The following is a 12,427-nucleotide window of genomic DNA, read 5'->3' as shown; positions in this document are numbered from 1 at the left end:
GGGATTGTTTCAGTCATATATAGCCATCTCTCTGGTGACTGGGTCAGTGAATTTTGCTGCATCACTCTCTGTGGCTTCCGATACCCTCGGAACCTAGAGTATTCCTTCCAACGTGATGGGAAAATTAGAGGGTTTTGCGCCTCTTTTCCGCCGGTCGGGCAGTGTTGCTTTAGGAAATTGTCCTTTTTGGACTTGTTCCTTTAGTGGTTCTCTTCTTGAGACCTCTTGGATTTTTTCCGTTTGCCTTGTGGATCCTTTGGGGGACTTGGATTCCCTTCGGGAGTTGGTTGTTCCTTTTTCGGGACATTAGACAGCGAGTCCTTTTGGGCTCCGGTTAGGGGTCCTTCCCCGGTGTTAGGAATGCTCTGCATCTCCTTCTTGGGATAGAAGAGGTCCTAGTGGTTTTCCACTCATATGGTTCAGGTATTGCCTTCCAGGTGGCATCCAAACCCATGTTTTACTGTCCTCTGACTTCAAATCTGAGGTGATGTGGAGGCGCGATGTTGCTTTGTTCGGGTGACTTATCTTCATTGTTCCCCTTGTGTCTGTAGCTTGTGACTAGCTGGACAGCTAGCTCAGCATACTAATGCTCTGTGGCGACTCTTTACTGTAGACAGGTGAGGTCTACTCTGCCTTTCCTCCCTTTGAGGTTAAAAAAATGAGCAGCGCCTTGTGTCCCTTAAGGGGGATTAGCCACACTTTTTAAGCACATTCATGTTAATGTCGCTTGGACGTCTGTTAGCTCTAGTATCCTTTTATGGCCCTGGCTCTTTGGAGTGTTGGGCTCCTGCAAGGGGTGGTCTCTTCCCTTTGGGTCAGGACTTGCAAGGGCTTCTTGCTCTTGTTATCTGGGTTCATTTTTTTTTTTTTCCCTGGGAGGTCTGTTTTTGATATCAGACGAGGGACTTATGTGCCTGGAAGATTGTTTAATCTAAACATTTCTGGGGCCCGGGCTTTTTGTCCTGATCTTCCGGTTGTCGAGGGTTTTACTCCACATTTTCTCTTTTTGGATTCCGCCGTGGGATGGTACCGGAGCTTATGATCTTAGGACTGGCCTGGGGGTTCCAGTTTCCAGGTTACTTAGGCTTAGCCCTTGTTCTGGCTGTTCTGTTTTACAATTTTGCCAGATTTATGAGAGCCGGGGCTCCTTGGGCCTTGTCTTGTGCAAACAATACGGTTCCCTTGGGACAGCCAACTAACGTGACTTGATGTTGGTCTTCCTACCTAGCAAATGGAAGGTTTGCAGTTGCTCAGCTGTCACTTTTGTGCCTGTTATGTGTGCTAGCACAATGTGTTTTAAGGGAATCTTCCGTGTTCGTCAGTGACATGGCCTTGTGTCCTCTCGGTTCTTCCTACGACTTCCTGTCTTAGGGGCATTTGTTTATCGACACTCTTCTCTTCAGGGGGCTCGTTCTCCTCACGGAGTTGTGGTTCCCTTTTTAGGGGCCTCTCTTGTGTTCAGGAGGTTGGAACAGATGTCTATCTGGTTCGGAGATTGGCTACTCTTTGATTTGTTCCTTTCCATCTGGGGAGCTGATGGCTCCGCATTAAGACTTAGTCGCGTGTCCTTGCTAGATATCCTTGGATCTAACCCCTGATCGTTTGTCTTTAGGTTGGAGTGGCTGTGTCCATTCTACCGCCCTTTTGGGAGCTGGTCTTGGGGTTGCTTTTGTTTCTTACTTTCAGATCTGCTGTTGCTTGGGCTGGTTCGGCTAGGTGTAGGATCTGAGATCTGTTATTCATCTTCAGGTCTTGGGGTTGACAGTGGGCCTTCCTTTTTTAGAGGTTCTCTGCCTCTCCCCCTTTGAGATCTGTGGGTAGCCTTGGCTGCCTGGAGAGTTCCTCTGTCTTGGAGGTTGTCCGACCACTTTTTCCTTACGGATAGTGTTTTCTCTGCGTCTTCCGACAGATGGTAGCTGGTTACTGGAGATGTTTATTTTCTGAGTGGGCTTGTAATTTTCTGTTTGAGTTCTGATATTTTGAGGACTTTGTCTTCAGCTGTCTTTTTCGGTGCTGTTGCACTGATGTTTGGGAGATGCTTCTTCTCCTTGATGATGCTCAGTTGCTTATTGTTGGTTGTGCATCGTCTCTCCTTGTTCTCGGGATCCTTTCGGGTCTCTTTGGATTTGTCCCTCCTTTGAAGGGTTTTTTTTCCTTTATGGATTTGGCTGTACCTTTGGGTATCCCTTTGGCTTACCCTTGTCCTCTCCCTTTTGGGGATTTTGGTACTATACTAGTAGGAGGACCGACTGCTGGGCAACAGTTCTCCTGGAGGAGTGTTGGCTCAGTAAGTCTGCTTGCGGTCTCTGGTTAGGCTTTCGGACTATCTGCGGGTCGGTGTCCTTGGGGACTTTTCCTTCTAAATCTTTTGCCCGGCTCCTATGAAGCGTGGTTTGGTTGGGTTGTGGTTTTTCAGGCCTGGTGCCCTCAGAATGGGCTGCCTATTGTACCCTCCCCGTTTTTGCATTCTATAGCTTGGTTATTGTTTTCCCAAAAGTAATGAATGCAGCTGTGAACTCTTTCCATTTATGAAGAAAAACTTAAATTATGCTTACCTGATAATTTTCTTTTCTTCAGATGGAAAGAGTCCACAGCTCCCCACCTGTAATTTTTCTGTGGGGCGTCTCTTATTTTTTATTCTTCTGGCACCTTTTCACCCTGGTATTTCTTCTACTGTTCTTTGTTCCTCGGCAGAATGACTGGGGGATGAGGGGAGTGAGGGGAGTATTTAAACCTTTGGCTGGGGTGTATTTGCCTCCTCCTGGTGGCCAGGTTCTTATTTCCCAAAAGTAATGAATGCAGATGTGGACTCTTTTTCCATCTGAAGAAAAGAAAGTAAGCATAATTTTTTTTTTTTTTAGTAACTTGCAGGTTATTTACTTTACTTCTTGTGATCTATCACCTTGTGTTTGTTTTACTGAATTTACAGTCAGGGAAAAGATGCAATTAATTTAAAATTTCACTTTATCTGCTCACTAAATAGTATTTTATTTTTAGAGTTAATGGCCTTAAAGGGACAGTAATGTCAAAATTAAACTTTTATGATTCAGATAGAGCATGCAATTTTAAACAACTTTCCAATTTACTTCTGTTGATAAATGTGCTTTGTTCTCTTGGTATATTTTATTGAAGAATTAAACTAGGTGGTAGGCTCATAAGAGCTCAGGAGTGTGCACATGTTTTAGGACTCTCTCAGCAGTGTTTTGCAACATTGTTTGTAGCTTTGCTATACAATGTTGCAAAACACTGCTGAGAGAGTCCTAAAAACACGTGCACACTCCTGAGCTCTTATGAGCCTACCTAGTTTTACTCTTCAATAAAAGATACCAATAAAACTAAGCAAATTTGATAACAGAAGTAAATTGGAAAGTTGATTAAAATTGCATGCTCTATCCAAATCAAGAAACTTTAATTGTAACTTTAGTTTCCCTTTTAAGAGTTCCCAATTTGCTTATTTATTACTAAATGTCACTAGTCTCGGTCTGCAGTGGTGGCTAAGTTTACAGTACAGGACAATTTCTGCCATTGGAGCAGAGATTGCTAGACAGGATGTCTGCATATACTAGTGACAAGAAGAATATAAAAATGGGGGAGGTAACTTTTTTATTTTTATAAAATGTAATATAATTTTATAATTGTTGACTACGTTTAATTTTCTCACTCTCATACAAAACCAGCTTGGCATTATTTTTTTTTCTATGTATCCCAGCTTGTTTGTTTCAGACAACTGCACTTTAGTTAAAGGGACATTATACACTAGATTTTTCTTTGCATAAATGTTTTGTAGATGATCCATGTATATAGCCCTTACAGGTTTTTTTTTTGGGGGGGGGGGGTTTATGTGTAGTTTTGCTTATTTTTAAATACCATTGTGCTGATTTTCAGACTCCTAATCAGCCCCAAAGTTTTAGGAGAATACTGACGTATACCTACTCCAGCTTGCTCCTGTTTGTGCAGAGTCTTTTCAGATGCAGAGGATGGGGGGGGAAGTCTGCTTTTTTGCTATAGAACCACTCTCAGTGGGTGTTCCAGCTATCCTTTTCAACAGAGCTAAGCTGGGAGCTTCTAAGTAAGTTTTTTTTAAAAGGTTTTATACTGGATTTTTATATCAGTATCTGTGCATATTATTCTTTATAGTAGTGTCTATTACATGCAGTTAAATGAAAATTGGTGTATACTGCTCCTTTAAAGGGACAGTCAACCTAAAAATTAGTACATATTTAGATAATGTATTTAACGATGTTGACAGCTGTAAGCCAAGTATGCTCTAAATATAGTTTGCAAGAAAAACCACATACTACCTCGGGCCGTTTTGAAATGGCCCCCTGATCCCTCCTGCCCTGACGGCACCCTCCAGTTTCCAGTGAGTGTTCCAAGTTGATCCTGCGCATTCCTCTGTTTCGCGCATTCGCAATGCGCTGGTTTTGTTAAGGGGGCATTTGGAGTCAGGAAGAAAACAAACCGCTCAGTACCATAGCGGTTGTTCTATGCAGCGCACCAGTGTAACACAGCAGTTGGAGTGGTAATTGAAGTCATCAGAAGTACAGCGGTCCCACAGCAGTTTTTACAACTCCAGCTGCTGTGGGAACACTGTGCTTCTGATGACTTAAATTACCACATTGCTGCTGTGGTACACTGGTGCGCCGCATAGAACAACCGCTATGGTACTGAGCGGTTTGTTTTCTTCCTGACTGATTGTGCTATCATTGAAGGGTTAACACAAAGACAAGGCTGTATATTAGATAAATATGAGAGGGACATATGTATCAGAGCTGGCTGAAGATGGCATCTTTCCCCTTATGATTTGTAAAGTAGCACAAGGAAAGACTAATTTTAGACGTTTGTTTGAAAGCATCCATGGGTAATTACTGAAATTATTAAACTGTCTCAGTTCAAATGACTATAAAACAACACTGTTTGTCTCATGTGCACCAGACACCATCATGTGTTAATGAGACGCAGCTCCTTGAGATAAGGCGGTTAACGGCACTAATCCCTCATTAATACCATGCACGCTTGCTACCGATATTCCGGTATACCGAGGGATTAGTGCCGTTAACCGTCTCCCCCCCAGAAGCTGCGTCTCATTAATATATGATAGTGTCTGGTGCACATGAGCTTTGTCAGGACCTGAGACAAACAATGTTGATTTATAGTCATTTGAACTGAGACAGTTTAATAATTTCAGTCATTACCCATGGATGCTTTCGAACAAACGCCTAATATTGGGATCAGTCACCTGTCTGAGTCTTTCCTTGTGCTACTTTACAAATGATAAGGGGAAAGATGCCATCTTCAGCCAGCTCTGATGCATATGTCCCTCTCATATTTATCTAATATACAGCCTTTTCTTTGTGTTAACCCTTCAATGCTAGCACAATCAGTCAGGAAGAAAACAAACCGCTCAGTACCATAGCGGTTGTTCTATGCGGCGCACCAGTGTAACACAGCAGCAATGTGGTAATTTAAGTCATCAGAAGCATAGTGGTCCCACAGCAGCTGGAATTGTAAAAACTGCTGTGGGACCGCTGTACTTTTGATGACTTCAATTACCACTCTAACTGCTGTGTTACACTGGTGCGCCACATAGAACAACCGCTATGGTACTGAGCGGTTTGTTTTCTTTCTGACTCCAAATGCCCCTTGATAAAACCGGTGCATGCGTGAAACAGGAACGTGCTGGATCGACTTGGAACACTCACTGGAAGGGGAGGGTGACATCAGGACAGGAGGGGTCAGGCAGCCATTTCAAAATGGCCCGATATATGCTCTGTATTTAGAGCATACTTGGCTTACAGTTTGCTGTCAACATTGTTAAATACATTAAATCTAAACAACCTAATAATAATTTTTAGGTTGACTGTCCCTTTAAGTTAAGATCTCTAGATGTATAAGGCCCTAGTACGCATGTTACCTCTGTGGATGATGAGGATAAAAAGTTCTCTGTTTGCTCAGATATTGTGCAGTTTGTAAGGCCAGATAAGCTGATATATATTCACACATGACCTGACAGTTGTGCAGAAAACCATCATTGACACCCTCCATAAGGAGGGAAAGCCTCAAAAGGTAATTGCAAAAGAAGTTGGATGTTCCAAAAGTGCTGTATCAAAGCACATTAATAGAAAGTTATGTGGAAGGGAAAGGTGTGGAAGAAAAAGGTGCACAAGCAGCAGGGATGACCGCAGCCTGGAGAAGATTGTCAGGAAAAGGCCATTCAAAAGTGTTGGGGACTTTCACAAGAGCCACCACACACAGACGGATCCTGGACATGGGCTTCAAATGTCGTATTCCTCTTGTCAAGCCACTCCTGAACAACAAACAACGTCAGAAGCGTCTTACCTGGGCTAAAGAAAAACAGACCTGGTCTGTTGCTCAGTGGTCCAAAGTCCTCTTTTCTGATGAGAGCAAATTTTGCATCTCATTTGGAAACCAAGGACCCAGGGTATGGAGGAAGAATGTAGAGGCTCACACTGCAGTGTGAAGTTTCCACAGTCTGTGTTGATTTGGGGAGCCATGTCATCTGCTGGTGTTGGTCCACTGTGCTTCATTAAGTCCAGGGTCAACACAGCCGTCTACCAGGAGATTTTAAAGTACTTCATGCTTCCTTCTGCAGACGAGCTCTATGGGGATGCTGACTTCCTATTACAGCAGGACTTGGCACCTGCCCACACTGCCAAAAGCACCAAAACCTGGTTCAATGACCGTGGGATTACTGTGCTTGATTGGCCAGCAAACTCGTCTGACCTGAACCCAATAGAGAATCTATGGGGCATTGCCAAGAGAAAGATGAGAGTCATGAGACCGAACAATGCAGAAGAGCTTAAGGCCGCTATTGAAGCATCCTGGTCTTCCATAACACCTCAGCAGTGCCACAGGCTGATAGCTTCCATGCCACGCCGCATTGAGGCAGTAATTGCTGCAAAAGGGGCCCAAACCAAGTACTGAGTACATACAGTATGCATGCTTATACTTTTCAGAGGTCAGATATTGTTCTATGTACAATCCTTGTTTTATTGATTGCATGTAATATTCTAATTTTCTGAGATTGTGGATTTGGCGTTTTCATGAGCTGTAAGCCATAATCATCACAATTATGAAAAATCACGTCTTGAACTATCTTTCTTTACATGTAATGAGTCTATCTCGTATATTAGTTTTACCTTTTAAGTTGCATTAGTGAAATAAATAAACTTTTTCACGATTTTCTAATTTTTCGAGTTTCACCTGTGTAGGAGAAAAAAGCATAAATGTTCTGCCAGGTAGATCAAGCAAGGCTAGAATCTTCACTACTTTATTTTCAGAAGCTCACAAAATGAAAAAAAAAATAGTCAAAAAGCAAAAAACAAGAAATTAAATTTTAGTTTAACCATTGAGCTTTGAAAGGTTGAAAGTGAAACTATTAGCTCTCTTTAATTTTGGGTTTGATATAATTTTTTCCTTGGTGGTTATTTATGGAACTAGTGTGCTGTATGTGGTTTTTATTGTACTTCTAATCACATTATCTTTCACAGAATGTAAATCATGTGATAATGTAAAATTATTCATGTGGTTAAGATTGTTATTTTTAAAAACAATGAGTTAGAATGGTGGGGGGGGGTATTAAAGGTGCAGGGAAATTACTTTTCTTTCATGCCTTTTTTTAGACTGGCACATTGTTTTTATGTGTGTGTTAAATAAATGGTAGAAGAATTTTGGACTATTTCTGAACTGTTTGAGTACTGCAATATTCATGGATGTCTGGTGGGAATCAGTTTCTTGAGGTCATACCACAGCATCTCATTCAGGTTAAGATCAGGACTCAAGTATTGAGTTCCGTGTCAGCTGGCACTGACTGAGAGCATCTCACTAGAATTAACAGACTGGATAAGGTCTTCCTAATATTATTTTGTTAATTCAAATACAACAGGTTTTTGCGGGATTCATAAGTTGTTCAAAGTGCCATATGGACTTTTTGAAGTGTTTTCTTTACACTGTAGCCAATAGATCAGCTTCACTGATTTCACACTCTTGTGATTGAGAATTTCAACATTGTGTTTTGACCATACTTACAGCATTCACTGTTGAACTGTGGTATATTTATATGTGTGGGATCATTATTATTATTTTGCCTTTGTGGAGATATGTGATTCCATATCTAAGTGTGATGGGACTTTTAACCTAGGAAAAGCTTTTACTGTGGACTCAAATATTTATTTGGGTAAACGAGAGCCGTGGCTTCAGGTAGCATGGCTGAACCTAGGTCCGTGTACGAGAACCCAGTATGGGAATTTGCATCAATTGGCCCTCATCCCCCTTCCCTATTTCCCAGGTTTTATTAGGAAGTTGAAGCGGGAGGTCTGTGAGCAGAGGAAAAAGGGAGAGACTCAACGTGAGATATTTCACTGGGGTACGACTAGTTGTTTACAAGAGAGTGAGAACAGATGGCTAGGTACATAACATGGTGGGGCACACAGTTCCATTGTGTAACTATTTTCAGGTGGGTGGCACACAAGACCTATGGGCTAGATTTATCAAGCGTCGGCGGACAGGGACATACATATGCGCCCCTGTCCACCGCAGCTCTGCTCTGGCGGGCAGAATTCTATTGGCGGAATTCAGCATTGCACATGAGTGCTATTTTGCACTCACATGCAACACCGCACCCTGCCCGCACACAACCAATCACGTGCGGACAGGAGCTGTCGTCTGACCGGGGGAGATTGAAATTCTCCACCTAAGAGGTGGAGAAAAGGTTAGGAAGCCGCGTTCTGATGACCGCTGCTTGATAAATACTGACTGCAGGTTCTTCTGAGAACCTGCAGTCGTAGTGCAGGAGAAGACTTCATAAATCCAGCCCATAGGAAATGTATTTTAAGGCAAGGCGCTGGGTAGAAAGACATTTTTGCTTTATACTTTAACACTGAGCATACTATTACCATTCTACTAACTTTTCCCCTGGCTAGCAACATATGATATATTAATGCCTTTTAAATGTAAAGTTACAACTTGTTTGGTCAATTTGTATATAAAGATTTTTTTTTTATGTAATTGTATTTTTTTTGTGTGAAAAATTACTTTGAAGGGACATGAAACCCAATTTTTTCTTTTATTATTCAGATAGAGACTACAATTTAAAAAAAAGTTTCCGTTTTACTTCTATTATCAAATTAGCATTGTTCTCATGTTAATCTTTAATGAAGCGATAGCTAGCTAGGTAGCGTGCACATGCCTGAAACCCTGCATGACAGGAAATAGTGCTGCCATCTAGTGCTCCTGCTAATGTATAACATTGTTGCAAAACTGCTGCCATATAGTGCTGAAAACACGTGCACGCTCCTAAGCTTACATCCCTGCATTTAACAAAGTAATACAGGAAAACAAAGAAAATTTGATAATAGACCATACAATTTTAAACCACTTTCCAATTTACTTCTATCTCATTCCTGAAAGAAATATTTTGAATTTTATGTCCCTTTAACCCTACATGTTATATTTTATAATGCAGTAAAATATGCCATTTGTAAACAATGCCCCGCCCATTTTTACAGTTTCTGTGGGAGCGAGCCGAGATGTAAAAATAATAGATTTGAATAGACTGTTTTGCCGTAAAATTATTGTATCTAAGCTTTCAATTGCAAAATAACTTTTATAAATACACTGTTTTTAAATGCAAAATAAAATGAGTTACATTTAATGCAAAAAAAAACATTTTATTGCACTATTGTTTCATGTAACTGTGTGCAAGCTGTGCAAAGGGGTTAAATATAGTGTTAGTCTGCACTATTGGAAGCTAGCTGAACACATCTGGTGAAGCATATATGTGCAGCTGCCAATTACAAGCTCCCATTTGTGGCGTTGCTGCTCCAGAGCCTTCCTAGATATGCTTTTCAACAAAGGACACCTAGAGTACCAAGTACATTTCATAATAGAAGTAACTTGAAAAGTCTTGCGCTGTCTGAACCGTGAACGTTTTATTTTTATTTCCATGTGTGTAGTGTTTATCGCAAACCAGACTGAAAAATGTAAATGTTTCCTGTAATGTTTTTGTACGGTGCAACTTTATTTAAATGTGATTCACTGTCATTCTGTTCATTTTATTTCTCTCTCGCTCAACAGGCCCCAGCAGAACAGGACTCCTCATCAGACCTCATAAAGGACGACTATAAAAAAATGGGGACTCTGTTTGGAGAACTTAACAAAATGATGATCTCATTGGGTTTCTCCAGAATGTATTTTGGTGAAAGGACTGTGGAGCCGGTACTTCTGCTCTTTTTTGCAGTAATGCTGTGGTTCCTTGGAGTACAAGCTTTAGGACTGGTGTCTATACTTTGCCTTGTCATTATTCATATACAGTAACAAAACAGGGCATATCGTATTGGGTCAATAAATTGTTTTCTGTAAAAATTATTTAAAAGATGTCTTAAAAATGTACATTTGTTTTAAACATAATAGCACAAGCAATATTTTACATTGTTACAAGAATGTTTACTTTATCCTACTGTCCAGTAACAAAGTACATTGACAAACTAATTATTAAACCTATTTTCAAAAAAATGAACAGTAATGAAAATTCATTGTTAATGATTTTATGAAATGTTCTATCCAGTAAGCAGTTTTATAACATTTGATACTAACATAATATTTGATGTCCTTACTTCAGTTTTGAAATTGAAAATATGCAAGGTTATGACTAGGATTTGTGTCATGTTAAAAAGCAGAAAATCTTACTCCGCTTTTGGTTTATACAGAGAATGGAAAGCATAAGCCTTTGATTTGCATAGCAAATAATTGTTCACTGCACTGGAAATATTCATCTAAAATGATACTTCCTTTGCAGTGAAACTAGAAAGGCAATGTACAGTGCAGTTTTCCAGTTAAGCAGGATTCTAGTGTAGTAAACTGAATATCGTATGCAGGAAAGTTTTGTGCAGGGAAACCGGTTCAGGTGCTGTACAAATTAGCTTTGTACTGCATCTGAAACCTGCTTCATTGCAGAGAGTGTCAGTAAGGGGGGGGGGGGGGGGTTAAATCAGAAATGAGAGGCAATCCAGTGGTGAAACACTAGCAGGCAAAAGGAGGTGTAGGCAAATAGTGATCAGAAATACACTAAGCCATACACTGGTAACCAAGCAAACAAGCATCTGGTTAAACGAGGCCAAGAACACTCTGGATTAGTCATTCAGGTAGGTCAGACAAAGGATTACACCTTACAGAAGTCAACAAACTGTAACTACAAACAGGTTCATGAAGCACAACCCTTTAACTCTCAAGTATGCCGGAAGTCATAACAGCAGCCTGAAAGCTACCAAAGCTGCAACACAAATGGGAAACGAAGCTCAGTGTTTAAAGGAACAGTATACACTAATTTTCATATAACTGCATGTAATAGACACTACTATAAAGAATAATATGCACAGTTACTGATATAAAAATCCAATGTAAAACCTATTAAAAACTTACTTAGAAGCTCCCACTATCATATAACAGATTTTCCTTTTCTCTTATAAACCATACATATTTAGATTGTTGAGTTTTTCTTTGTATGTTTTCTATTTTAGGCTATGTACCCTTTTGGTAGCCAGTCCTGTTTCTAGTTTATATCCTTCTGTAGATATGGCCCCCAGAACTGTACACAATATTCAAGATTAGGCTTAACTAGTGATCTGTAAAGTGGCATAAGAACCTTGCTATTTCTGCTATTATCACCCCTCCCAATGCAACAAAGTATTCTACCGGCTTCACTGCTGCATTATTTACCAAATTTTAAATAATTTGAAATAATACTTCTCATGTCTTGTTCCTCTTTACTTACAGTCAGTAATGTACTATTAAGACTGTAATTGGCCTTAGATCCCATTTTTATTTTTTAATATAACGGCTCATTTAATCCACCCCTTCTGGAACAACTCTGTTACAAATATTTGTCATTTATATATTTTATGCTTTTTATGTTCACTGTTTTCTCGATCTCCAAGATAAAAAGAATCCTTTCTAAAACACAAAACTCTGTACATGTACTGTTTATAATGTAAAAATGTGCAATGTTGATCACACGTACAATAAAATAATTGGGAAACGCAACCACTTTTATCTACTCTTAAGGTGGTGAAGCACATAATCTGCTTTGTTTAAAACCAGTAATAAATTATATATATTTTTTTAACTGACTCATTAATTTATATTCTCCATTCTGCAACTTAAAGGGACAGTCTACACCAGAATTAGTTATTGTTTTATAAGATAGATAATCCATTTATTACCCATTCCCCAGTTTTACATAACCAACACAGTTATATTAATATACTTTTTACCTCCGTGATTACCTTGTATCGAAGTATCTTCCGACAGGCCCCTCCCTGATCACATGACTTTTTATTTATTCTCTATTGACTTGCATTTTAGCTAATTAGTGCCATGCTGTGCTAACTCTTAAATAACTTAACGAGTG

General features: G+C 40.1%; 1 protein-coding gene across 1 annotated transcript in view; it reads left to right on the top strand.

The window, feature by feature from the left end:
* The window catches only part of FAM241A (family with sequence similarity 241 member A), a 97,522-nt gene extending 85,462 nt beyond the window's left edge, over window positions 1-12,060 (top strand). The window contains exon 2 of the mRNA XM_053703538.1: window positions 10,096-12,060. Coding sequence (XP_053559513.1) covers window positions 10,096-10,335 — 240 coding nt within the window. The 3' untranslated portion in view covers window positions 10,336-12,060. The remainder of the gene's footprint in view (window positions 1-10,095) is intronic.
* The last annotated feature ends 367 nt before the right edge of the window (window positions 12,061-12,427 follow it).

This window comes from Bombina bombina, chromosome 2, assembly GCF_027579735.1.
Source record: "Bombina bombina isolate aBomBom1 chromosome 2, aBomBom1.pri, whole genome shotgun sequence".
Lineage (NCBI taxonomy): Eukaryota > Metazoa > Chordata > Amphibia > Anura > Bombinatoridae > Bombina > Bombina bombina.
This window is presented reverse-complemented; position numbering and strand designations above follow the sequence as displayed.